Below are 27,737 nucleotides of genomic sequence, written 5' to 3' on the forward strand. Positions count from 1 at the left end.
CTTTTCCTCTGACCCTTCTGTGGTCACCTCTCCTCCCTCCTTCTCTGTCTTTCCCCTGTTCTCCCCAGAGGAGGTTTCTAGACAAGTCTGATTTATGAAAGTCTTGTCAAAACAGGTTCTCCCCTGTTCCTCTAAAATCTTCAAGGACCACTTTGACACCCTGGCTCCTGCTTTGGCTGACTTCTTCAACCACTCCTTCACCACTGGAGTCTGCACTTCCCCACTGAAGCACTCCCTTGTGCACCCTCTTCTTAAGAAACCCTCAGCCGACCCCTCCCATCTGGCCAACTACTGCCCAATCTCCATCACTCCTTTCCTGGGCAAGCTCCTGGAAAAGCTGGCCAGCTCCCAGCTTAATCTTCACACTGAATCTGATGCTTGTCTCCATGACCATTAGTTAGTCTTCAGAGCTGCCAGAAGCACGGAAACTGCTCTCCTGAACATCTGTGAAGACCTGCTCTCCAATCTTGATTCCAATACCCCCTGTGTCCTCATCTTACTTGATCTCTATTCTGCCTTTGTAATGGTCAACCATGCCATCCTGCTCAACGGTCTCCGTGATAACCTCGGTATCACCGATCAGGCCCTGGCGTAGATTACCTCTTTCCTCTCCGATCGTCCCTGCCAGGTCCAACTTTGGTCCTTCCTCTCCTCTATCTCTTTCTCTACCTGTGGTGTTCCCGAGGGGTCTAACCTCTCTCCCTGGCAGTTCAACCAATAGCTGGCACTTCTTGCCCACTACATTGCCGCTCTCTGCCCCAACTTTGAGTGCTATGCGGATGACACTCATTTTCTGGCTCCCTGCTGCCACCTCTTCTCCTTCTCTCATCTCTGACTGTCTGTCCACTATTCAGGAGTGCTATGCTGCAAATTATCTCTGCCTTAATGCCAGTAAGACTGAGATTCTCCTCATCGGCACACCTGCTCCCTCCTTTCCTGTCACTTTCTGGCTGGCCTCGCTTGGCCCTCTTCCTGCTCTCACCTGTGAGGCCAAAAACCTTGGGGTCATCTTCGACTCCACACTCTGCTTCTCTCCTCAAATCTCTGACATCTCTAAGAAGTCACATTACCAGCTGCAAATCCTCAGAGGCATTCTTTCCTTCCTCTCCTTCCCCCAGAAGCTCACTGTATCCTCACTGGTTCTCTCAAGGCTGGACTACTGCAACAGCCTTTTTCTAAATCTGCCTGTTTCTGCGCTCCGCTCTCTGCAACTCATCCAGAACAGGACTGCCAGACTTGTCCTTGGCCTCAAGCCCAGGGATCGTATCTCTCCAGGACTGAAATCTCTGCACTGGCTCCCAGTGGCTGTGAGGATCAAGTTCAAAACCCTCTGCATTGTCCACAAGGCCTTCTGACACCTGCCTCAATACCTTCAACTCTCTCTTCCTAAATATCTTCCTTCTCAAGCTTTTCGTTCATCCGCCTCCAACTCACTCATGGTTAGTTGCTTCTCCAAGCAACGAGTTGGTGGTAGATCTTTATCTTCAGGTGGGGCCTCAATCTGGAACAGCCTCCCAGCCCCCCTGAAACTTGAGGAGAACCATCTCCAGTTCCAGAAACACCTCAAGACCTTCCACTTTGCTTCTGCTTTCTCTCCTCCTCTCCCCTGCTGAACTCCTGATTGAAACTGCACCGGTCACCTGGCTACCCTCTGATTTCAGGCCCAGGTCCCCCCTCCACCAGTTGCACACCTGCACTGCCTCTCGGGCAACCACTGCACTTGGGGTCTGTTTCTGTATCCCCACAGTCACCTACACTAGCTCTTGACACTTGATGTCTGAAACTTACCCCTGCACTTACAACAAGCTGGCTGCACTTTTTACCTATAGTTTTTTAAATTTCTTTTATTGTTTTTACTGTTTATCCTATGTAGTGCACTGCCCCCTCCCCCCTTCCTCACACACCTTTCCCTACCCCCCCTCCCCTTGCACGATCTCAATGTCACCTGGCCATGTAAGATTACTGTCTTTGTCTTCCCTCTGTTCCCCCTCCCTTGCCTCGTCATGCCTTGAAACACTTGTGTATAGGCACATTATAAATGCCATATCATATCATATCATATCATATAATACCATGTATTGAATTCCATGCATTCCAAAACATGTGGGGGAATGACAGTTAGCACCATCACCTATGTCCCCTACAGGCTCACAAGCAATGCCAGAGGCATCTGAGGATAAAGAGGCGACTGGCCCATCTGTGGGTGTGACGTCCCAGCACACAGACACCACCAGCACCACCCTGCAAAGGGGCAGACATGCCACACATAGGCAGAAGTCACAGAAAGCCCTCTGCATCAGAACAGGAGCATGCCAACCCCAGCCGACAACACCTCTGCTACTGTGGACACTGCCACGGAGGACATGCCACCAAGTCCAGTGACATTGGAAATACAGGGCGACAGCAGCCCTGATTCTGATTATGCAGCAGTGCCAGCAACCCTGGGTGCAGTCTCCCCCAGCATCCTCCCACCACCACCACGTCGCCAAAAGCATGGCCAGATCCCTGCGATCCCACCATGCCGCCGGCGCTTGTTAACACCAGGGCCAGACACTGACACACACAGTCCTTTGGCTCCCCTGTTGCAAGCCCACACCAACAGCACACCCCCTCGCCAATGCCGCAAACAGCTACAATCAGCATGCTGATGCAGAGGCTTGGGAGCATGGAACAACACCAAAGGGATATGGAGGCACCCACTCCAGCCATTTGCAGACTTTTTGCGATGCAATCCAGGTGGCAACATGTAGGATAGCACGTGACAATGCAAAGACCCTGAGGGTAACAACCACTAGTACTGTTGCACTGACCGCATACGAACAAAGGGTGAGTGAAATGACAGAGGGCTTCTCAGTCCTTGCAGATGCCATCTGTCAGAGCAATGAGCTCCCACGGCAACAGCTCCAGGGGGCCGGCTCCATCCCTTCCCATTCTACTACACCAACCGAGCAACCCCAGGAGAGCACTCCTAGGCATCAGTCCGTGTGCCAGATCAATGGTTGCTGGGAGTCGGGGGAAGAGGTCACGGCCACAGTAATGAACATGCCAACCATTGGCCTGAGTAGCCATGCCATGGACTCGCTGGAGGAGACAGAACTGTGTACTGGTGTATTAGATGGGGGAAGGGGCACTGTATGCTGAGGTGTTGGTGGTGGGCAGGGGGACGGGTGTAGTTGGTGCACAAAGTTAAATACAAGTTTGTTGAACATCATTCATGCATGGACATTCCTGATTGTGTTCATGTGCTGTATATTCACAGTGCTGGGAGTGGACAGAGGCAGAGTATTGTACTAGAAATAATTGTCTTTTAGTGTGTGCCAGCCAATCTCCCTTCACTCACGACATCCCTGGGAGTGGTTGCTCTGGCTCCTGTCTCATGCTGTTCCTCTGCATCTTCCTCCGGGTGGGGCATGTCAGCATCGGGGGTAGTGGCACATCTCTCCCCAGACAAATGTTATGTAGCATTGCGCACACCAGCACAATTTTTCCAACTTTGTCAGGGGTGTATATTAGGGCTATGCCATTGTGATCTAGGCACCAGAATTGTGCCTTGAAGTGTCCAAAAGTGCACTCGAGGCATACATGAGTTCGGCTGTGGACATGGTTGTAGGTTGTCTCATGTGGTGTTTGTGGGTCATGTGCAGGGGTCATCAGCCACACCAACTACAGATATCCAGAGTCACCTGCATGAGGTGGCATACAAACAGTAGTCACGTTTCTCATACATTGGTACGCTCCACACTATATTGGGGCATTGGTCGACGTGTGCATGCATGTATCCATCGCGCCCATGCAATGTGCATGTGTGATGTCTGTGCAGCCTTTATCAATAGTGATGTACATACCTTTGCCTGCACACCCTGTGGCACTGGTGGGCCTGCTGTTGGGTGCTGCATTGTGGATGTGCGCTGTGGCGCATTCCTGTTGCATTGCGGTACATGTGGTATTGTTTGTGTTGTTGAAATGGCAGCGGTATGTGCACATCAGCGTGTGTATCCAGATGTGTCTGAAGTATGCATGCTCTCTTGGGTGACCCCTGTTGTTGGGGCAGGTGCTGGCCCTGTCCTGCTACTGCATCCCCTCGCCATGCCATGCTTCTTGTCAGTGTCACCATCCCCCCAACTCAAGTCTGTTGCTTCACTGTGCATATGTGGCAGAAATTGTACTCACCCACTACCCACGCCCATTGCCTCTGTGCCTCTCCATGTATCTTGGCAGTCTGCTGTTCCGTAGGACCATGGATTTGTGGGTGGAACCTGGGTAGTCGACACAGCAGTGGGTGATAGTGAGGTCAGGGCCGCAAGTCACCTGTACATTGTGGGAGTGGGAGTGCTTCTGGTTCATATATACAGAATAATGTGCCTGGGGTGCCCATTCTGCACCCAGATACCATTGGGTGAGGCACACATTATAAATAAACAAACCAAACCAACTCCACATGGATGCAGTCAATGGCTGCAATGACATCAGGCAGTTGAGTGGTGGCATAGATCCTTGCCTTCATGTCATTGACCTGGGCTCGGGTGGTGGGCAGTGCAGTATGGTGGTTCACGTGCCACAGGAGGGCATCCAACACCTGGGCCAGGACTGCACAGAATGTAGGTTATGCCATGCCATGCACCATGGCCACAGAGTGCTGGAAGGTGCCTGTCCCCTGGAACTGCAGGACTGCCACAAGCTTCACCAGTGGGTGCACAGCTGTACGGATATTGATTCTGTTCCCTATGCCTTCCTGGATTGTGGCAAGAAGCTCAGTGATGGTCTCCCTGTGGAAGTGGTAAAGTGTAACCAAGTGGGTGTCGCTGAGGGCCCAGGGTAATGGCCTGACCCTGTGGATGGGTGCTCGCCTTGCTTGGAGGGTACTCCTCCTCATCCTTCTTCCCCTCCCCTGTACTCCCTGTGCTCTGGCCTGGTTGTCCAGCATCTCAAGGACCAGCCGCAGCGTGAGCAGCTGCCTCTCCCAGCTCACAGCAATGAATGGCAGTATGGTGTCGGGCACCTGTGTTCATTTACCTCCCGCTGCAAGCTGGAGGTAATTCTCTCCTGTTTTAGCTCCTGTTTATGGTGCTAATACCACCGTGCATGCACTTGTGATACGGCTGTAATTGCGCTTTGTGTTGTCAGTGCCGGCTGTGAAAGTGCCGGCTGTAATGGCGCTGGCTGTAATTGCTGCTTCTAGACAGCTATTAAAGGAAAACATTTCTTGCGGCGCCTTATTCCAATACCAAATTCAACTAAACAAAAACAGTTTGGAAAGTTGATCATGAAACTGCAACTTTTGAGTACTGCTTATGCTGGTGGTGAAAACCTATGGAGGACTTTCCCTTTACAGGGATTCATTACTACATAGCCCAAGAGGGAAATGTTGTGCTGGCCTTCTATTGGGTGTCAGTGATGTATGGATCCAATTAGGCAGTATATTTAAAAGCTTATTGAGGAGAGGTGTACTGTTCATGAGAAGAGGTTTAGATTGGCCAAGCCACATGTGATGGTGGCGGCTAAGAACATTGTTACCAAAGTGATGGGCTCCGTGTCTGGCGTGCAGTACGATTGTATAAATAAAAGGACTTTGCAAAGGTATGAACAGTAAGGGACCAGCAAAATGTACATAGGTAAAACTTGTGTTAGAAGAAAAAGTAAATTATGCCCTGCTGAGGGCCCAAGACCAAGAAGAAAAACATGACATTGTTGTAGTCACACCTAAACGATGCGACCCGCCTTTATGGAATATCTTCTTAACCATAGCATTTTTTCATTGCACGATCATAGAATGTGTCAAGTCCAAACATTATATTTTCCAGGTACCCCCAAGAAAAAACAGCAAAGAAAACAGCAACTTTTTGGAAGTCTCACCACCAGCCACCCTCAGACACAATTGCCCATCTGATCACCAGCAAACGAGAGGATACCAAAGAAGGTTAAACAACTTTGCCAGATGTGGGATGCAACCGCGGCACCTACATACTATTTATCTGCGCCATTGTGGGACTAAGGCCAGAGGCTGAAAAGGGGGTGGGGCTATTTAACGTCTTCTAAAAGTGAACCCTGTTGTCATTACAAGTGTAGGGCGAGATTGGCCCTTCAGAATAGGAGGCCAAAAAGGAGAATGGGAATCTGAGGGTGGGGTGGGGAGGGTGCACAGAGCAGAGTAGGTTGGGCTAAAAAAGACTGCAGAGACCAGACATGGATGGAGGGTGTTTGTTTGAGTTTGGGAGTAGAGGTGGCAGACCAACAGACCAGGCGGTGGAAATCGGAAGGTGGAGAAGAGTGTTAAAGAGACTGTGACAGTGGTGTCGGAGAGTGGAAGTAAGGTATTGTGTGAGAGAGAGTGGTACTAGTTGAGTGTAGACTTGTGAAGTCTGTGAAAGGCGTTTGTGTGAAAGAGAGAGATGAGAGGAAGGGTAGGGGACTAGATTGATAGTGAGGGGAAGAGTGGTGCAGATTTTAGGAAGTGAGAGTGTGAAAATGAAGTGGTGGGAGAGTTAAGATAGTCGTAGTAGTACTGGTGAGGGTGGAGGGAGTAAGGTAGTAGGAGGAGAGACTGTGCCAAAATCAGGAAGCAGAAGGAGTAAACACTAGGGCGTTGAGAGAGAGTGGTGCGAGAAGGGTGCAGTGAGGAGAGGAGACTGTAGGGAGAGAAGAGCTGAGATGGGACGAGAAATGGAGGAAAGCAGAATAAAAGGGAGAGCGGGAGAACAGTAAAATCGAGGGGTGGAGGTAGAGAGAGAGAACACAAACCTTTGGAGTCCTCTGGGTTGCTGGAAGAAAACAGCCTTTGGAGTGGGCTGGCAGCCATCCCATGCAACATGGGCTGGGCACTCCATTACATGAGATTGGCAACATGCCTGTTCACGCTGAGTGCTGACTAGGTTCCCCCCCGCCCTCCCGAAGGTGGGTGAGTGGCCCCGTCGCTGGTGTTTTCCTTGCACATCAAATAGACAGTGCTCGGCAATACCTGAAATGAGTGGTGTGATGGTGGTCACGAGAGGTGTATGTGTCTGTTCCTGGTGTTGAAGCCAAGGAAAACGGTAACGTGATATTAGAGAGCTGAGAGCCAGGATGTTATATTGACCCTGGGCCGCATATAAGGGCATTGCTGGTAAAGAAAGGTTGGACGCTGACTGTAGAGGCCGTTAAAGATCTATCTACAGAGGTTAGTAGTAGCGGTGCAGGCAGCAATCCAGGTTGGTTTGACATGTTAGGCCTTTTTTTAATGGATGTGTTGCTCTGACTTCTAGTGCTTTGAGTTTCATGCCTTTCCATAACACACTAGGATGTGATGTATGTGGCTTTAGAATTGTCTGAATTCCTCACCCTTCATCAACCTGCGCATTGACTTCTCCCTGCACAAACATTTCAAATTCTGCATTACAAAACACAGATCACATGCAGCCAAACCTACCCAAACATGGCAGTTAAACATCAAAATCTAAACTAAGCTATGAACCACACCCCTCCCCAATGCATCGTAGTCACACTGGCACAGGAGGTTCCCCATTTGACACAAATTCCCCACCGCATGAACACATGAACACCGATTGTCCAGCACCGACCCACATGCAGAGTACAGGGCACGTTTGGTTTGCATTGTTCCTCTCTATCCACTAACCTTATCCCCCTTTCTCTCTCCCCTCTACTAGAGAGCCGAGAGAAAATGCAAATGGCAGCGGAGTGATGCATACATCCCAGTAACATAACACACTTGATTATGTAAAAATACCTGTAACTTAACATAACATCTTTGTTTGTGTCACCTATAGATTTCTTGTTAGATCACATAAACTGCTCCATTATTACTATATACCATATTTTGATCCCACACATAAATTCTCAAGCATTTTGATCCTCACATTTCTAGATCGGTCCTTTTTGCTCTGAGAATTCTTGCTTGCCTTTATACCTGTACAAAGATGGCACATGGTTGATTATTTGCCCTGGGCTACGGAAGCTGATCAATTACCTTGATCTGATACAGGAGTGGATGAGTGATGGTAATCTTTGCCTCAATGTCTCAAAAACAGAGGTCCTAATTGCAATACTCCCCACAGTCCGCTATTAGGTTTCACCTTGATACATCATGTTGGCCCCTCCGAGAGCTCTGCTCATATGGTCCGGCAAAGTCACATTGGATATTCCATCTTTATTGACTAACAGGAGCTTGATGACAGGGGATGCTCCCTGCTGGAGACGGTTATAGGGGGGTTTCGCAGTGTCGCTTGGGCTTCCTCGTCATTCTTACAACACGATCTTAACACTAACCATCCAAAATTACACTTTTCCACAATCAACCGCACCTTGTCAGCCACTGGTGAATTGTTACGCATGCCCTGTGCCTTGTAATTAGGAAAAGCATAACCAACATTAATCTTCTTTCCACAATAGTAATTCATATAGTGGGGGCACTGAGTTCTTCCTGGAGCACAAATACAACATCATCTAAGGTGCATATGCTCAAACAACTCCAGGGCTAGAAGACATACTTATGATAACACTCTGTCACTTGTAAGAAACTCATGGTGCCAACAGCAAAGGCAGACACAAGTGATCACAGTTCAAGGGTGTTTATTAAACTGCATGTAGGTGTGAAAAACGCCTAATGTAAACCTAAATATAAGATGGCAGCAAGCGTTGACCATCAAATGGAAAATAAGGCAGACCTAGTGGCGGTGTGTCAAGTCAAAAGGGCCTATACGAAGAAGCCTTTTGACAAAACTTACAACTAATACACAAGGGGTGTGGGATAGATCTTAAGAAAAGAAAGAAGTGTTCTCAAATAATATGTCCAGGATGTGGTAGCTTGGATCTCCCTTCCCCAAGTTTTGAGCACCTGGTAAAATGGCATCTTGAAGCACAGTACAATCTCGATCTTTCCTACATGAGTCGACAGTTCCACAGTTATCAGGACCATTGATGGCCAAGTCTCATTTCTCTTGAAAGTCTCTTGCCTTCGAGGCCCTGACGTATTCAACAACAAAACAAAGGTTTGTTCAACAAAAAGAAAGTTTGTTTCCTGCTTTTGCTTTGGGTGAGGATTATTCACACCTGGGTCCCCCTCTTCTCAGCGCTGACCCCTCTTTACTTTTAGCCTCCCTCCTCCAGGTTCACAATGGCTTTTCCTTCGCTCACAAATCTTAATGTTTTTCTAAACAGTTCCAGTGGACATCCCTCGGCCAGATTCACCTTTGTCAACACACGGTTCCTTGGGACTTTAGACTTTGCCCCTTCTCGCCAGCATCCCTCTTCCAGGTTCACACTTGCCAACTTCACCTTTACATTCACTTTCAATGTATTCAGGATTCACTTCCCTTGCTTTCTCATGTAGCAGGATTCACTTCCCTCACTTTCTTTATAGTTTGTAGATCAAAGGCTTTCGACTGTACAGGGATTTTGCTTGCTCTCCTGTATGACCACTTTGACCTATATTGGCCGCTCTCCTACGGCCTTCTGGTTTCTGTAGTTTTACTCAGACAGAGATCGATCACAGTCTCTCGAGTTAGCACCCACGTGGTGCTGGGTCCCTCTACAGCTGGTCTCCCCTCAGCACTTTTACAGTTCTTTGAACTTGGTTCAACCTGCCACTTTGCGTCTTTCACTCACCATAACCCTGGTCTTATCAGCAATCCCCTCGACTCACCAGCTGTGATGAACCAGTTGGCTTTCCTCTTAACTGGAGTCAGGTCTGGTACCACGGTAGCAGGAGTTTCCCTCGCTCCCACTAATCAGCGTCAACATGCTCTTTGGGTTATTGTCCTTGGTCTTACGTTTCTTTCCGTGGAGGGTTTGCAGGGTTTTGTCCAAAAGGGCAAGGTTGAGTCTCTCCTTGTCAGACTCTTGTTATTTGCTGCCTTTCTCCTCCTTTTGCACTGCCGGGTCTGGATTGCTGTCTCATTGTGGGGTCCACCTTGCTCGTACTGTGCTCTCTTGCTCCACCTTTTATCCATGGGGAAGAGAATTGGCTGTCAGGTGTGTGTGATTCGGATCAATTTCCTGAACTTGTGTCACTCTTGTATTGGCACATGTAAGGTAAACAGCTCTGGTGTTAGTCCGTTCTCTGGTGTGTCGTGGAAAAGTGTTCGTGGGGAAAAGGGGGAGGGAGCAGTGGTTTTGATTGTCCTATGTGGTAGGATGGGGAAAAGGTGTTGAAAGAGGGGAGATACTGCATCTCACCAGTTGGTGTCCCACTCCCACTCCCCGATGACCCCCCCATCCAGGTGATCCTGGTCCACCTACAGGAACTGGATCCAATAGTGATGGCCCTGTCCTGGCCACCTGCATGACAGATCCCCAGACACTAGCTAGAGAGACACCTTCAGGTTTCACACTCACTAACATGTTACTCTAACCAAAATGGAAAGTTAGCACACTGTTTACAACATTCAAGCTAAGTTTCTGCAACAGTCTTAGAACTGTGGAGTCCTGCTCATATATGTGCTAATTTCTCTCAGGGAACATTGGATATCACATTGGATATTCCATCTTTATTGACTAACAGGAGCTTGATGACAGGGGATGCTCCCTGCTGGAGACGGTTATAGGGGGGTTTCGCAGTGTCGCTTGGGCTTCCTCGTCATTCTTACAACACGATCTTAACACTAACCATCCAAAATTACACTTTTCCACAATCAACCGCACCTTGTCAGCCACTGGTGAATTGTTACGCATGCCCTGTGCCTTGTAATTAGGAAAAGCATAACCAACATTAATCTTCTTTCCACAATAGTAATTCATATAGTGGGGGCACTGAGTTCTTCCTGGAGCACAAATACAACATCATCTAAGGTGCATATGCTCAAACAACTCCAGGGCTAGAAGACATACTTATGATAACACTCTGTCACTTGTAAGAAACTCATGGTGCCAACAGCAAAGGCAGACACAAGTGATCACAGTTCAAGGGTGTTTATTAAACTGCATGTAGGTGTGAAAAACGCCTAATGTAAACCTAAATATAAGATGGCAGCAAGCGTTGACCATCAAATGGAAAATAAGGCAGACCTAGTGGCGGTGTGTCAAGTCAAAAGGGCCTATACGAAGAAGCCTTTTGACAAAACTTACAACTAATACACAAGGGGTGTGGGATAGATCTTAAGAAAAGAAAGAAGTGTTCTCAAATAATATGTCCAGGATGTGGTAGCTTGGATCTCCCTTCCCCAAGTTTTGAGCACCTGGTAAAATGGCATCTTGAAGCACAGTACAATCTCGATCTTTCCTACATGAGTCGACAGTTCCACAGTTATCAGGACCATTGATGGCCAAGTCTCATTTCTCTTGAAAGTCTCTTGCCTTCGAGGCCCTGACGTATTCAACAACAAAACAAAGGTTTGTTCAACAAAAAGAAAGTTTGTTTCCTGCTTTTGCTTTGGGTGAGGATTATTCACACCTGGGTCCCCCTCTTCTCAGCGCTGACCCCTCTTTACTTTTAGCCTCCCTCCTCCAGGTTCACAATGGCTTTTCCTTCGCTCACAAATCTTAATGTTTTTCTAAACAGTTCCAGTGGACATCCCTCGGCCAGATTCACCTTTGTCAACACACGGTTCCTTGGGACTTTAGACTTTGCCCCTTCTCGCCAGCATCCCTCTTCCAGGTTCACACTTGCCAACTTCACCTTTACATTCACTTTCAATGTATTCAGGATTCACTTCCCTTGCTTTCTCATGTAGCAGGATTCACTTCCCTCACTTTCTTTATAGTTTGTAGATCAAAGGCTTTCGACTGTACAGGGATTTTGCTTGCTCTCCTGTATGACCACTTTGACCTATATTGGCCGCTCTCCTACGGCCTTCTGGTTTCTGTAGTTTTACTCAGACAGAGATCGATCACAGTCTCTCGAGTTAGCACCCACGTGGTGCTGGGTCCCTCTACAGCTGGTCTCCCCTCAGCACTTTTACAGTTCTTTGAACTTGGTTCAACCTGCCACTTTGCGTCTTTCACTCACCATAACCCTGGTCTTATCAGCAATCCCCTCGACTCACCAGCTGTGATGAACCAGTTGGCTTTCCTCTTAACTGGAGTCAGGTCTGGTACCACGGTAGCAGGAGTTTCCCTCGCTCCCACTAATCAGCGTCAACATGCTCTTTGGGTTATTGTCCTTGGTCTTACGTTTCTTTCCGTGGAGGGTTTGCAGGGTTTTGTCCAAAAGGGCAAGGTTGAGTCTCTCCTTGTCAGACTCTTGTTATTTGCTGCCTTTCTCCTCCTTTTGCACTGCCGGGTCTGGATTGCTGTCTCATTGTGGGGTCCACCTTGCTCGTACTGTGCTCTCTTGCTCCACCTTTTATCCATGGGGAAGAGAATTGGCTGTCAGGTGTGTGTGATTCGGATCAATTTCCTGAACTTGTGTCACTCTTGTATTGGCACATGTAAGGTAAACAGCTCTGGTGTTAGTCCGTTCTCTGGTGTGTCGTGGAAAAGTGTTCGTGGGGAAAAGGGGGAGGGAGCAGTGGTTTTGATTGTCCTATGTGGTAGGATGGGGAAAAGGTGTTGAAAGAGGGGAGATACTGCATCTCACCAGTTGGTGTCCCACTCCCACTCCCCGATGACCCCCCCATCCAGGTGATCCTGGTCCACCTACAGGAACTGGATCCAATAGTGATGGCCCTGTCCTGGCCACCTGCATGACAGATCCCCAGACACTAGCTAGAGAGACACCTTCAGGTTTCACACTCACTAACATGTTACTCTAACCAAAATGGAAAGTTAGCACACTGTTTACAACATTCAAGCTAAGTTTCTGCAACAGTCTTAGAACTGTGGAGTCCTGCTCATATATGTGCTAATTTCTCTCAGGGAACTCAGTATGGATAGAGAAAGAAGCATGATTGACACTGGGGACTACATGTAAAGAAACACACAGGTGGGGCGTCTGTACTTCTGCTCTCTATACGGCAGAGGAGAGACACACAGGACCCCCAGCCAAGATTCTCTATTATTGGTTTTGTGGTCGAGCAATCAAGGCCTAGCTTCTCAGGAGGTGATGCGGGCCGGTTCTTAAGTACAGTGTAGTCCCCAGGCACCCACAAAGGAATGACCACACACTTTGTTAGTGAAAACCCAGCTCTTTATATAAATAAGGGAAAAACAAGAGGGGGCGAGGCGCGCACTCCAGTTCCCAGCCAATATACTACCTGAAACAAAAATTACTGGGTTAAATCCCAAAAGTGTCCAGTACATTCAAAGGGTTAAATCCCAACTGGTGCCAAAATGTTTATAGGGTTGAATCCCTTCAGCTGCATTAGTAATGCTGTTCTCCATGTTCACAGGGCTGAATCCCTTCAGCTATATTTGCACTGCTGTTCTCCTCCTAGCGCTTTCGTGTCTCCAACACTCATCAGGGAGGCTGTGTTGCCTATCTTTCCAGGTGATTCCACTATAATTGCTATTGCAGTCCCTAAGGATTATGGTAGCTGTAGTGAAACCATTTTAACAATTCAGGTGACCAGGAAATGACTCCCCTCCAGAAGCACACATCTTACCCTTAATAGGGGGAGCGAGGAAAACCATAATTATGGCTCTCCAATGTGGGGCATAATAACACTGGTGCTTCAGGCTCTGGAGTCCGGATCTCCACAAAAATACATAAAAAAGAAGAGGGGGCGAGGCAAACACTCCAGTTCCCAGCCAATATACTACCTGAAACAAAAATTATTGGGTTAAATCCCAAAAGTGTCCAGTACATTCACAGGGTTAAATCCCAACTGTGGCCAACATGTTCATAGGGTTGAATCCCTTCAGCTGCATTTGTAATGCTGTTCTCCATGTTCACAGGGTTGAATCCCTTCAACTATATTTACACTGCTGTTCTCCTCCTAGCGCTTTCCTTTCTCCAACACTCATCAGGGAGGCGGTGTTGCCTTTCTTTCCAGGTGATTCCAATATAATTGCTTGATTCCAATATCATTGGGAAGGCTCCAGCCAGTCTGGTCAGCACTTTCCCACACTACCATATATGGAACTTCCACTCAACAGCCAGTCAGGGGGAAGGGACAGAGTCAGGGCTTCCTGGGACTTTGGGAAAACCAAGGTAAGAGGCGATGGAAGGCAAGAGGCCAAGGGGGCCATGTTGTCTCCATCAGAAATCTACTGATTCCAATGACAGGGCCTGGGAATCCCAAAATGGAGGATGCACAGGGCACCTGTCAATTCAGCACGGAGCTGCCACTAGCTCATACCCTGCTCTGTGGGCCACCCACAGGTGCCCAAAAACATACAATAGGAGTACAGGGTTGTATCCCGCCCAAGGGTGCCATAAGGGTATCCCAAGGGTCTGTTCACGAAACCAAAAGAGAGAGCTCCACCACCAGGAGTCCCACATGAACTCCTGCACGGAAAACACAACAGAACACACAATAAAAAGCAATAAAGATGATACGGAGGCCTCCGATGCATTTCCAGCATCACACTACACAAACCAGCACAGTGGGGAAAGTGAGACATAACATTGCTCTAAATGGCCGCCAGTTGGATGTTCCACTCCTGCGTCGACTCGAAATATGGGAGAGGTTTTTTCAGCCCAGGCCCTCAACCATGGAAGTGCCAATCGGAGACAATAACCAAGAGGGAAAAAATAATCACACATAGCTGATATTCTTGAGTAGGGAAAGTAAAATCTCTGTGAAAGAATGAGGTGGAAACAGTCAAGCACATCCTAAAAGTGGGAGGGAATCTGGGAAATAACCAATCAGAAACATCCTGGTTGTCATTTTTTTGCATCCATACATACAGCAAAACAAACTCTTTTGGTCACAAAGGAGCGTAGAAAAGATAATACAGCAGAAACATTATCAGCAGTGAGATGCTGCTAATAAGTTTGAGTGGCATTATAACTGGGTTTGAGGAGCGATATATTGGACAGATACTGTGAACAATATGGTGGGCAAACTTAGAACCAGTAACAGAAGCAAGAAACATTGTAAAATGATTTAGGTCACCCGTCATGTTTTCCTGGAACTATTTCCTGTGTAGGAACACACTGTGCTTTGTGTGCTCGAATGGGAAATATTATTTTTCTGAAGTCTGCTGATTTACAGCAGAGCTGCTTGGATATGCGAGTGATTATTTGGCAAGAGAAAATGGTCTCTCCAGCTAGATCAATAAAGCATTGTCAAAGTCAACTGAGAGCCACCAGGATCCATGGGTCACCAGCACCTGTTGCCCAGATGATCTGGATTCTGATTGGCTCACAGGATTCCAACATTGCACCAAGTATGCTATATCTGTTTTAAGGTGGACTGCAGCCATTCCTAATAGTATAGTGGTGTTTTCCCTTTTTATATTCTTTGGGGCAGTATGTTACTGTAATAAGGATTTATTTGTAATGAAGCCACAGCACTGTTTAGGGCGTTCATACTGTTACTAGTAGAAGCAAACGCCTATCAGTTTGTATCAGTAATTTGAGACAATGGGCCTCATTATGACTCCGGCGGTCAGGGACTAAAATATTATTTAATTGACTAGAAATGCCCTTAAGAATCACTCATCCCATCCCTCTCCCTGCTGCCACCCCACAGCACTGTTATTGAACTTAGGGTGAATTCCTGGTTTTGCTATGGTAAATCATGCGGTATTTTGACAGACAGTTAATCTGTAGGAATGAGTCTACAGTCATAGCCACCGTGCAAGAGTAGCGTTGTCATGCATGCATAGCCGTGTACCTGAAACACCCTTTAAAACCACATATGCTGAATTGTTCATTAGCTCACTCACTCCAACATTATTTATGAGTTTGAAAAGTCAAAGAATGATAAACTACAACGTTTGGTGAGGGGGGCTTCTGGATTCTGCGACAAAATGATGTCAGAAAGAAATGTTGCATCCAGCCCTTAGGGTAAACTAACAAAGTAAGGCCAAGCCTAATGCACTATATATATATATATATTATACATATACATATGGGTGAGAGGGCTGGTATTTATCTCAGAGTACTTGTGCTTAAAATGTCCTATTGTTCCTACTTTGCTGGGTCTATTTAATATGTGTGTTTTGACTGATTTATTGGGTTTTGATGGCGCACAAATGGACAGTACTGCTACCAAGTAGAAAGGGATTCGATCTTCAGAGGCTTTGGAAAACATTCAATTGGGCAACCGGGAGAGGGGCAGTTAAGAGCAAAAGAGAGTACAAGCTCAAAGGGTCATTGCTGATGCTACAAAGTTGAAGACCCTACAGGTCAAACACACGACATTGAAGTTCATAAGATAAGGTGGTTCGGGATGTCTAGAAGAGCAAATACTGTGTAGAAGTCCACCAGGCATTTGAAGCATCTATTTGCTGTTCCCATGGCTACAGATCCGGACTCTCCTTATCCGTGAACTGTATGGTTGATCTTTGAACTATTTGCTTACCTGAAACACGAGTTAATATATGAATGGCCGAGATTGTATTGCAGTGGTTGAGTGGCATTAGGGAGCGGGTTTCACTGTGGGTTTAGTTGCACACATGTAGTGCCTAACACAGCATTGATTGTCGGTTGTATGTGGGAAAATGTGCCGGTGATTTTATCAGGGCAATGGATGTGCAATATCATTGGGTTAAACTGCAATATGGTTTCATTTCCTAGGATCGAAGGGCATAGGAAGTAACTTTTTTTTTTATTCAAACGATTTAAATAAAATGGCGTTTGTGTAAAATGGTTTTCTTTAAATGTATTTTGAATAACATTTTCAATTTAAAATTATGCCAGGTTCCTAAAAGTTATGCTCCAGACACTATGTCTGAACTATCATATGAATATTCGCTCCCGGGCCTCCCCAGCCGAAACAATTCCAAACCCCTTCCACACACTTCTCTCCCTCCGCCCATACTTGCTGGAGCGAAGCTTTGTCCTGTGGTCTGGAACGCCTCTGATATTCCGGAAGACGCCACAGTCCCTTTTTACTATGGCAGCTTCCATTCTTTTTTCAATTTTTCAATTCCTCCGGAGATTGGCCTTGCTTGCGCACCAATCTCCGGAGGGAAAAAAATAAACCATTTGCACTCCGGTTAAACCCCGGGGTGCGAATGACTTTCCACTCACTGTGGGGGGATGGGGTGATCATGGCCCAGTGGGCTCGGGCTGGCGGGCCGTTAAAGGCCATGTCCTCCCTCCCCCTCACAGCCGGCGTGAAAGCCATATTCTTGTTTTGTGTTATGAGTTCCCATTATATATAGGCATAAACAACCCAAAAGACAAAAATGACAAATGGATGATGGGAGGGGGACCAGAGTGATTGTCCCACCAGCAGTTGCAGCAAAGAATCAAAGCGCATCAAGATAGGCGGAGAGAGCAACTCCAGTCATTCTTTAGGAATGCCATGAGCACCAGTCCACGGTGCTGTGATGGTGGCCACTACATGCACACCGGCACCCTTCATTTCTCTATTTACAGATTTGATGAATTCATTATATCTATAAATAGAATGGATTCCAGAAAAACACAAACCACCTTAGATTTATTATTGCCGTGTGAAGCAATGTATAATGGAAAAAAATTGCACGGATTGTGTTGAGTTTTATGTAGAAAGTCACATGTGCAAGCAATTAAGATAATGAAAAGTGATATAAAGTGGCAAATAAACAAGATACAACTTAAAATGTACACGGATGGCTTCTTTATAAGATTTCTACTGTGTTCCAAACAAGGGAAAAGTTTTTGAAGTTAGAGTTGTTCCTCATAACGATGCATTAAAAGGTTTCCAACGCAGCATATAGGCTATTTATAATTCACTTAATACCTAGAGATTTCTAAGCACGGACCCGGGGATCAAACCCGTGTTGCTCCATGTCGTCTTGTTTGCAAGACGAGCATGTAGCCCCTGAGCTATCCTCCCGAGACACGCATGGTGCTGATGTACAGTTTCTAGTGGGACAGTGGTGTTGGCATGGCCAATACTAACAGATGCTCACCAGCTAGATCCATCCATCCATTTTTTAAATGACATTCCGAAACCTATGGAGAATTAACCTAAGGTCCTCATCCGTATGGCTATTCATTTGTATTTATATTTCTGACAGTGCGGCTGCGCCAATCTGTAATGTTCATCTGGGTTTTGGGTTCCTCTTAAATCATGGCCTACCTACAGCTAGCTCCCACCGGAGCTCGCCTTTCCCCCCTGCTTTCGGACAAGATCTGGCATAAGAGACAACTGGAGGTCCTCGATGCTGTTGGTGCACAGACATGCAGCACTTGGGGCTTGTCTGTCCGGTCCCAGGGCAGTCAGTGGTGCTGCGCACCCTTCAGGAAGTGTTATGGGTGAGAAGGAGGCACTCGATAGTGTGTTCTGCCCTGTGGCCCTGCTGCATAACGACTTGACATAGGGATTATAGCAGCCACTAAAGCGAGCCATTAGAACTGAACAGAAAATTGTGAGGTGTCCAAAATGGACCACTGTCTTTCGGTGAGGCAAGTGTTTCGTTCCAGACCCTTTTCCATCTATGGCCTTCCTATTTCACGCTGCATGAAATGCCAACTCAAAGGAAAATGAAGGAAGGCAATCTTAGGAATGGAATTGATAAGGAGGCAGGCAGGCAGGTGAATGGAAGGAGCAGTGCAAGTGCAATTAAATTTACTAACCAATCAAACAGCAAGAATATCATTCATTTACATAAGGCTCATGTGCTGATACAGGTATTAACCATCTGACTAGTCAGAGGGTCTAAGGTGGAGCTCACCCACGTTGGATGGAGGTGTAACAGTGGGTATTATACAGTGAATCTGAGCTAGATTAGGCTGGAGACATCCCTCTACAGCATGCAAGATAGCATAGAGGTTAGCCACTTCATGATGAAAATGCGAGGAACCAAAACTGTTCAAATAAAGCAAAATGCAACCAAGGCAACAAACAGGCAGAAGAAGACCAGCCCCACAAGCAATGGAGAATGACTTGGTTGAATCTTCACATGTCGATTTCTTGTAGCCATCACAATGCGCTCCCATTGGGACATGATGGCGCCTCGAGCTCCCGGCCACTTTCCTGGTCCTGTTAAACGATACTGGAATGGTGTGAAAGAACCAAAGAAAATCTCCAGGGCCAACTGCGGATCAGTCAAGAAGAGCCAGGGGATGTTGGGTTTCGCACCAATATCTGTTGCCAGCTCATCAAAGTATTCAATCTGGTCTAGCTGAAGGCAGTTTTGCCGTGCTGTGCCAAAACTTCAACATGAAGACAATACAAACAAAATGGTGTTATTAAATTCAGTTATGTGGCTCAAATTCACATGCAGTATTTATTAGATAGAAGACAGCATTTTGAAAGTGCATTGGCTCTTTGCTCGTAGTGCATAATTTTCGAGCTCAAGATGTTATACGAATTAGTGTCTAGAATATACAATGTAGCAGAAAGGAGGAATTGTCTAGCAGTGCAGCAGATACAATTTATAGAGAAAGTGTTATGGTTATAGAGCAGCACAGATACATTTGAGACAGTCAGTTCTGTTGATAAACGGAACTTGAGGCAAGGATTATCAGTACTATGCATTAGAGGGTGGATGGGGCTTGAGCGTCAGGAGGTTTAATTTGGATGGCATGGGCCTTGCTATGAGGCAAAGGAGACATTTCATAGAAGGCAGCAGATATGGCTTGGAAAGCAGAAACTGATGTAGGAAAGGTGAGAACAATGGTTTAAAATACAGAAGGTGGAGTTAGGGGGTTTGGTTTGGGGTTTGCTGCTGCATTTGAAGGCATGAGGTCTGGCCTTGAGCGAAGAGTGATAGTTTGGGTGTTGACATCAGTTATGATTTAGAAGGCCGAAGCTGGTGGTATTTTGTCTGCAGGGACAACATGTGATTTAGAGAGAGGTAGGTCACGTCAGTGTGTAGGCAGTAGGTGTGACTTAAGTGAGAATGACTGCTGCTGTTGTACCTATGTGATGTCCTTCATCATGTACTGCGATGGAAGGGCCTTGGATGCTCAAGTATCAATTTTTCTCATTGGGTTGTTGAAAGACTTAAAAATAGTAGTTGGTACACAGAATGGTTTGTTCAGAGACAAGCTGTGGTTGGAGGCAGGCAGGATGGGCTTAAGCTACACGACAGAGGGCATGATGTAACTACTCTGGACCTGCGCAGAGAGCATGTGTTTTTTGTGAAAGAACAATCGTCATTTGTCAGTGAACTGTCATTTCATCTGAGTACGTGTGGGGTTGAAACCGACATGTTTTTCTCCATCCCTGGTGTTCTTTGGAGGCAGGATTGGTTGTTTGGGGTATAGTCTATCAGATATGTTGCATGCTTTGGGAATCATTGGGGGGTGAGTGTTAGGTGTGACTGTAGCAATAGTTATATTTTGGAGGTGGTAGGCGTGGTTTGGTGGTCATAGATGTGATTGGCATTTGGTAGGAGGTAGCACAGAATACTGTTTAAAGCCCTGTTTGGTAGATGATCTGTAGTTAATGGCTGGGTTTGGCAAGGTAGGTTTGCACTTTGTTTTTTAGTGGAAGTAGACTTTAGAGCAAGAGAGTTTTTAGGAAGAAGCATGATCAATGTGCTGAAGCATATACATTAAAAGAAAAAAACATAATTAATTACAACACTAGATATCCCTAAAAGTAATTTTGTTGCAAGTTATGGGAGTAATGACATTTTCTACTAATGCATGGCCATCACTGAAAAGATAATCATGTACCTCTTAAATGTCTACATAAATTATGTAGTTCTGTCTGGAAAAAGATAAACCAGCAATGAAATAAAGATAACCTGTGACCATCAAAGTATAAAGAGAGGACTTCATTAGTATCACTGTCCTCGGAGCTATCACATCAAAGTAGAATGCCCTAAAAATAGAAGTCTTCACAGAACATTCTTGCAGGAATTGTCCGGTGTCCTTTGTTGAACTTTTGGTTCTGTTACATTCTGAAACCAGTCTAAAAGTAAGATTCAATTAAAGCTCCCAATTGAGGTAATGGCATCTCGAGGCCTAAAGCAGGGTTGTCCATTGGCGCCAGCACTTTCTCCCTTTTCTTAGCTGATTTAGATCTCACAGTAAACCAAGCGAGAAGTTTTCCTCCTCGTATAGGCGGGGAGCTCTTAAGCCGCCTCCTCTACACTGACGATCTAGTGCAAATAGATCAAACAGCCGTCGCCCTGCAGAGGCAGCTTGATAAGCTAAGGGATTACTTGAATGAAAATGATATGTTAATAAATACTGAAAAGACCCAAATCTTAGTGCTTGAGAAACCAAAAACGCAGAATTAGAAATATTTCTGTGCGTCTAGGGATGACAACAATTCAACAGGTGACCTCATTTAGATGCCTGGCGGTACTGATCAACAGCAGTAGCAGTGAAACCCCAATGTTATCATCACGGTACCAAAAGTCAAAAACACTCACGAGTCAAGCTAATATAACAAACACGAAATTCAGATGCTTTTCATTGGTGCCGGTCATGGACTTTTACAAGATGGAGGCTGTGCCAATTTTGATATATGGCTCTGAATCAGTCCTGAACATCCCCATTACATTTTGGTCACTCCTTGAGGGCATCTACTGGAAAAGTGTTTTAAGAGTTCCGACTTCTACCCCTAGGCAAGTCTTACTTAAAGAATTGCGTTTTCTATCACTAAGGGCCCTGGTTGAATGGAAAAGACTAGCACTCCTTAGGAAATATCTCTTGGTGACCACTGTAAAAGTTATGGAGGTCATAAACAATTAAATGATGAGAGGGAAAAATGGGGCCCTGAAAGATTTGTTTGAAACCAATTTGAGTACGTTGGAAGAGATTAGCAGTACAGAGGAGGATTTAAAATCTAATCAATGCGGGGTGAAAAGCAAGTTGTGGGAGCATGACTGGACCTCTACGCTTAGTGAAGCAAGCAGCTATAAACTGTTTTACCATCTGGAACAGGAGGTCAGGCTTTGGGTGAAATACCTAGATATCTAGAGCAAACGTTATATAGAAATATCCCTGAGGATTAAACTAAATCTTCTACTAACTAAATAAATAATTGCCTCAAGAACAACAACTAGTTTAAAAGATAAAGAATGTTGAATTTGTAGGGGAGAGGGTACAGTGGAAACTCTAACGCACCTATTAGTGTACTTCTCAAGTTTGATTAAAGAGAGAACAAGGCACTTTGGGTGCTTTTTAAGGAACCTAAGATCGTTTGCACTGGAGGACTGGTGGTCCCTTGTGTTAAGAGGCGAAAGAGCATCTTTGGTGTTGGCAGTTGTGTCATTTACGAATGAGATTTTAACTTTAACAGAATGGCCTACGGAACAGTAATAATCCGCATTACGGTGAAAAGAAGTTTGAAGCTTTCAGCGGTTACCACTCTCTTGGATTTATGCTTTTAATATTTTCTTGTGATGTTCTACTGCTGTCTTTCATTTTCCTCATCTTTTTCCCTTTTTTATTCTTCCCCTGCTTTTCTTTTCCGTTGAAGTAAAACTGTGAAGTTGTATGTGATTGCATTCAGGATAACTTTTGCTAAAGATGTGTAACGAATCAAAGCAATAATAAAAAAATGAATAAAAAGAAGTGTCTACAATTGGAATGCCCATGATTTTAAGGATGAAGTGCATACTGGCCAGTGGCTAGCAACTGTCCAAAACAATAAGTATGAATTACTTCCCTTAATTAATTCAGTATCAATTAAATGCTCTACAATGATTGCAGTGCTGATTAGTTAGAGTGAAAAAAGAGGTAGCCAGTGAGCGTAAAAGTAGGCTTTGAATACCCAATACATTAACTTGAGCACTTTATAGTGTCAGTTATATTTTTATTATAAGTGTGCACATGCTGCTCTGGCGATCTTCCCTGCCCGGCTGCTACACCACATCCATTCATTAAAAGGCTGAAGAGTGGTAGGGGTGGGGGGTTCAGCTCAGTATGTCAGCCTGTCAGTTTAAATATTGATATCTGTGATGAAGTCCCCTGCCTGACTTTACTGGAGGATGGTGAGTGGCTGAGTCCCACCACAAGCCTGGTGACGATAGGCCTGTGGAAGATTGATTGACTATCTTCAAGTCAAGTGTGGCAGGCAGGATGTCATCACATTGACATCTTATCATCTCCTGCCACTTTATTGGAATCAGTTAGGAGGGACGGTACCATGTTGTCGGCAGATAGTGCACGCCTGGCTTCCTTCAAGCAGTGGCAAAACTCTTAAAAAAAGCACAGGGGGGTGGAGCAGGACCCCGATCTACAACCGAAAACAAGCAGAAAATCACCTCACTAGGTCCCCATACTTATAGGCATAGAGTCTAGGGGTATGAGTGTGGAGACTAAGGGTGTCCACCCAAATAGTAGGGAGTAACCAACCCAAAGTCCTAAAGAGGTTCAAGACATCCATAGGAGCAAGGTCCATTAACCAATCTCCATATCAGCTACATAAGGAGATGCATATTAATGGGGGCTTCTCTTACCCAGACACATGACACTTGCTCTCCACCAACCTCCTATCTCCTTCTTCACTGGCTCTCAAATGCTTTCTCCTCCCAGCCTCCTAGGTCTCACATCTGGTCTCCTGTAGCCTGCTCCTACTGCACCCTGACCCAGCCATCTCCAAACAAGCTTGTCCAGACTCCTACGTCCATCTGCCACAGGCACTCCCATTTCCTGGGCATGGACCCCACCTTCAAGCTTCCCTCTAGCCTAAAGTAATTAATATGCATCAAGAGACCTCTTAAAGTAATTAATATGCATCAAGAGACTTGGTTACTAGATCCACCAACTCTGGACGGCTACGAAATAATAACATCGCCAGAGGTCGTAGCTCCCCAAGTTTACTTCCACCTGGCTCCATGAGGTGGGAGAAGCCTTGTGTGTTCCATGATGCTAGGGTTGTTACATCAGGCCTTTGTTCTATAGTTGCTTGCTCATTGTGAATTTGTCTTGCTTCAGTGAGCTTCTTTCGTTGCTAGGATCTTGTAGGCTGCGCTAGCACTTTGGGCAGCCAGTCCCAGCTATTTAGCTCTCTTTTCCTTTCGTTCACTTCGTTCTGGCAGATTTGGTGTGTGGGGTTCTCTTTTGTGATTCTCTGCTGATTGTGATATTCCAGTTTTGGAGAGGCCCTTGTGGCATACACTCTTCTTCGTTGTGTGAGTTTTCATACTCGCTGTTGTTACGGTTTTTGTGGTCTTCTTGCCTTTGTTGATTTTCTGTTCTTGAAGTATATTTTTTCTTGTATTCTGTTTTTCTTAATGGAGTAGGGTATTTCAAGTTTCCTTTGTTTTCTTCTTCACTCTCACTTTCTCTTCGGTGTCCATGAGTTGGCCTGATTTTATTGTCGTGGTCCCAACTGTCGGAACGTTTCCTCGTTCTGTATGCCTTGGGGTTGTCGTGTCTTCTGTTGTGCCTGAGGTCTTTGGAGACGTCTGTGTGGACCCTTCCTCGCTCTTGTAGGCGAGCTGTGTCTTTGTGACTTAGGGGCTGATTCATGGAATTATGTGCGCCGAAAAACGGGCTTTGTGCGCCATTCTTCTCGCAAATCCCCATTTGTGAAACAGGGATTTGTGGGCAGAATGGCACACAAAGCTTGTTTTTCGGCGCACATAATTCCATGTATCAGCCCCTTAGTCTTTCAGCTCTGTCCTGTGGTCCATTGTCTTTGCTTCTTGTGGGCGATATGGGGCTTAGATCGTAGCCCATGGCACGTAATTTGTCTGTGGCTGCTGAGAATCTTGTTCTCACCCATTGGGATGATATGTGTAGGTATACTTTGTCCGTGTGGTTGTTGTGCATAAATACGATGATGTCTATATCATCTGTTCTAATGTTTTTCAGGTTTTCAGTGTGTTTTGGGAGCTTTAACGTGGTTTTCCTGTTCAGGACCACCTTTCCTCCTTCCTCTAGCAGCTTTTCTAGTTTAAAAGATCTTGTGTTTGTTGACCTCTTGTTTCTCGTCATTTGAGATCTTTTTTGTTCTCTCGAACTGTATTTTGTTTCTTCTCTCTTTGTTTCTGGCTTCTTTGTTGTTGTGGTCGACGCTTGATAAGATGGCCTTCTCTTGTCGTGCCTAAGGTTGTCTTGGGACCTTTCTTGATATCGGTCTTTGTTTGATGTCAATCTTCTGTGGTGTCCTGGTCTACTCCTGTTGTTGCTGCAGGGGTTTGACACTCTATGGTCCCTTATAAGTTGTTCCGGCGCTCTTGCCCTTCTAGAGTGGTTATAAGTAACTTCCCGTTTGCTGGCGGCAATGTTTATGGTCCGGGGTTCGTGTACCCTTTTGTAGGCATTTCTTTCTGTGCTATTTCTTAGCTCTTCTTGATGTCTGGGCTGAGATTGGTTGTCTCGCCTCTCTTTGATCTTTATTTTGTTTCTTTTCTGCTCCAAAGTTTGAACGGTTGAGGATTCAAATGTCACTGTTGATGATTTTTTTCATTCGGTGAGTTTTTATTGATTGCTTCTTGTGTCGCTGCTTTATTTTCTTTGTAGTAGTTGTCTGCGGATGTCATTTCTGGCTCTTATATCGGATATTAGCTGACGTCCAGTAAGTCTGTGATCAATGCATCATTTTCCTCTTCAGAGCTGTCTTCTGGCTTCGCTGTCTCATGTGTTTCCACTCGTGATGCACCGACTCCCTCTTTGTGGTTTGATTTATTGCAAGGTCTGATTTCCGTTTGCTGTGAGTGTTCCATGTTTTCTTCTTGTGTTACAGTCCATTTTAGTGTTTGGTGTTTCTTCTCTTGCTGTACCTTGGGGTTCTCCTTTATTTTTCGTTGGCTAGACCCTTTCAGCTTTTTTGAGTGTTGGGATCTCTTTCAAAGTGTTTTTTGTTAGGCTTTTTTGAGTTTCTGCTTCTTTTTGTAGTTCCTTGCCTATTGGAAGTTTCACTTTTGGGTCCTTTTTGCGTTCCTTGGACAGGTCCACGATAGGGGTTGTTATTCCTGTCGCTCTTCCGCCCCCTTGTTTTTGGTTTTGGTCTCTTGGTGGGCTGTCTGTGTCGCCTGCGACCTGGTTTTTTTGTCGTTGTCTTCTGTTTGGATTCCCCAGTCTCTGGTGTTTTGTTTGTACGCTTCTAGTGACATAAGGTAACCTTCTAGGTAGGTAATTTTTGTTTGCATGTAGGCCACCATAGTTGTGTGGTCCTTAAGTGTGTCATTGATTGACTCATATAATATGCTGAAGGGGGCCAGTGCGATGGATACGGTGGACATTATTGACAATAAGTCTGATTTTTTGTCTGGTGACTCTAGGCTTGGAGATTGTTGTACCACGCTGCATCTTTTGTTTTTTAGTGGTGTTGAGTTGAGTTCTACTGTGTGGGTTGATGTTGATTTGTGTCTCTGCCCCTTTATTTCTAGCTCCTCCAGCTTCTTCTTTATGTCTGTTGATGCGGTTTCTATGTTACCGCCTCTCTTGTCGATCTGTGTGGTTTTGTTTTTAGCTAGCGTTTTTAGTTGCATCTCTCTCTTAATTAGTCCGTCTGTCTCTTCTGGTGTTGTTTTTAGGAGCTGGATTTCTTGATTGTTACTCTGTGCCACTTTGAATTCTTTGCATTGAGTACTGGGTGTGCTCCCTTGTTCTTGTGTTTCTTTGGGGCCAATGGCTTTTTTTTGTGGTTCCGTTTTGTTTGTCTTTTCACCATTGTTAGCGGTTATCAGGTTGTTTTGTTTTCCAAAGTGCCATCTAGTTAGAGTGGCTGTGTTAGATGTCTGTCTTTCCTTTTGTTGTTCATTATCTTTGGATTTGGATCCCTCCTCTTTCTGTATCATCAATGGTGATTTCCAGGAAGGTAACTCAGCTCCTTCTAGGATTTCTGCGTCCGACATTTCTGTTGGCGTAGATGTAGTTTTCATTTGTTTGAGGAAGAAGTTGTCTAGTGGGCCAAATGTGAAAGCGTTGGGTTTCTTCCCTTGTTCCCTCCTACTTTGTTGTCAGTTAGCGGGTCTGTCCTGTATTCGTGCTCTTGATGATGTCTGTATTTGGTCTGTTCTGTTCCGTGTCCTTGCTTAGTTTAGCTCGTTGCCGTAAGGGTTTCGGCGGTCTCGAGTTATCCTTCCTTTTTCTTTTGTTTGTCTTCCATCGTTCAAGCTTTTTTGATTCATTATCCTCTGTGTCCCCATTTTAACTTTGCTTTCGTGTTTGGGGGTTGCATTTTGTGCCACGTTATATAGACTGTCGGTCTCCTCTTCTGAGGTGTATGAGGTGCTCATTTCTCTACAAGAGGAGTCCGACCAGGCCGACTCGTCCGGTAAGATATTTAAATCTAACATAGTTTGCATCGGGTGTGTATCGAGCCCCCTACCCTGCTGTTCTGCATGTAGGGTTTCCATTGTTCTTTGCCCTCCCCTCTCTTGCAAGTTCTTCAGAGGGGCGGAGTGTGGTGAGGGAGAGTTGTTTCTTCCTGGTTGCCACTCTGTGGGGCTCTTTCGCTCTTCTTCTCTCCGTTTCTGCGAGCTTGTGCTTACTTTTGTGACTTTGGGCAGGGCCTTCGTTGTGGACATTGGTTCCCGTCCTTCCCCCTTCTCATAGTAAAGAGGTTCAGGTGGCGTTTTCCCCCCGGGTGATCCCGTGTCTCCACCTTCTCTTACTATGAGGTGTCTCCTTGGTGAGGTTTCCTCTTCATTCCCTCCCGCCGTCCCTCCACTTCCCGACTCTGCTCCGGGAACCTGCAGGGGTAAGGCATTGCGTCCTCCTGCCAGTGAAACAACCAGCGGTGTGCTCTCGCCCGAGGGCGCTGGGGATGCATCGTCAGTGGGCGGCGGCAACGCGGAAGACTGGGAAGACAAGGCAGGAGGGGCTGATGCTGAAACCGGCCCTGGCTTCAGGTCGTTATCCGTTTCGAATGTAAATCTGGTCACATCTTCGCGTACATGTATTTGCACTT

The 27,737-nt window shown here is 45.9% G+C and overlaps 1 protein-coding gene across 2 annotated transcripts in view; it reads right to left on the reverse strand.

Annotated features, from left to right (window-relative positions):
• Positions 1-17,404: 17,404 nt before the first annotated feature.
• The window catches only part of LOC138535099 (dimethylaniline monooxygenase [N-oxide-forming] 2-like), a 365,292-nt gene continuing 354,959 nt past the window's right edge, over positions 17,405-27,737 (reverse strand). For both annotated transcript variants that reach the window (XM_069641269.1, XM_069641270.1), the window contains one exon: positions 17,405-19,123. In XM_069641269.1, coding sequence (XP_069497370.1) covers positions 18,781-19,123 — 343 coding nt within the window. In that variant the 3' untranslated portion in view covers positions 17,405-18,780. The remainder of the gene's footprint in view (positions 19,124-27,737) is intronic.

The sequence above is a fragment of the Ambystoma mexicanum genome, chromosome 1q (genome assembly GCF_040938575.1).
Source record: "Ambystoma mexicanum isolate Mex_15411 chromosome 1q, UKY_AmexF1_1, whole genome shotgun sequence".
NCBI classification, from domain to species: Eukaryota; Metazoa; Chordata; class Amphibia; order Caudata; family Ambystomatidae; genus Ambystoma; species Ambystoma mexicanum.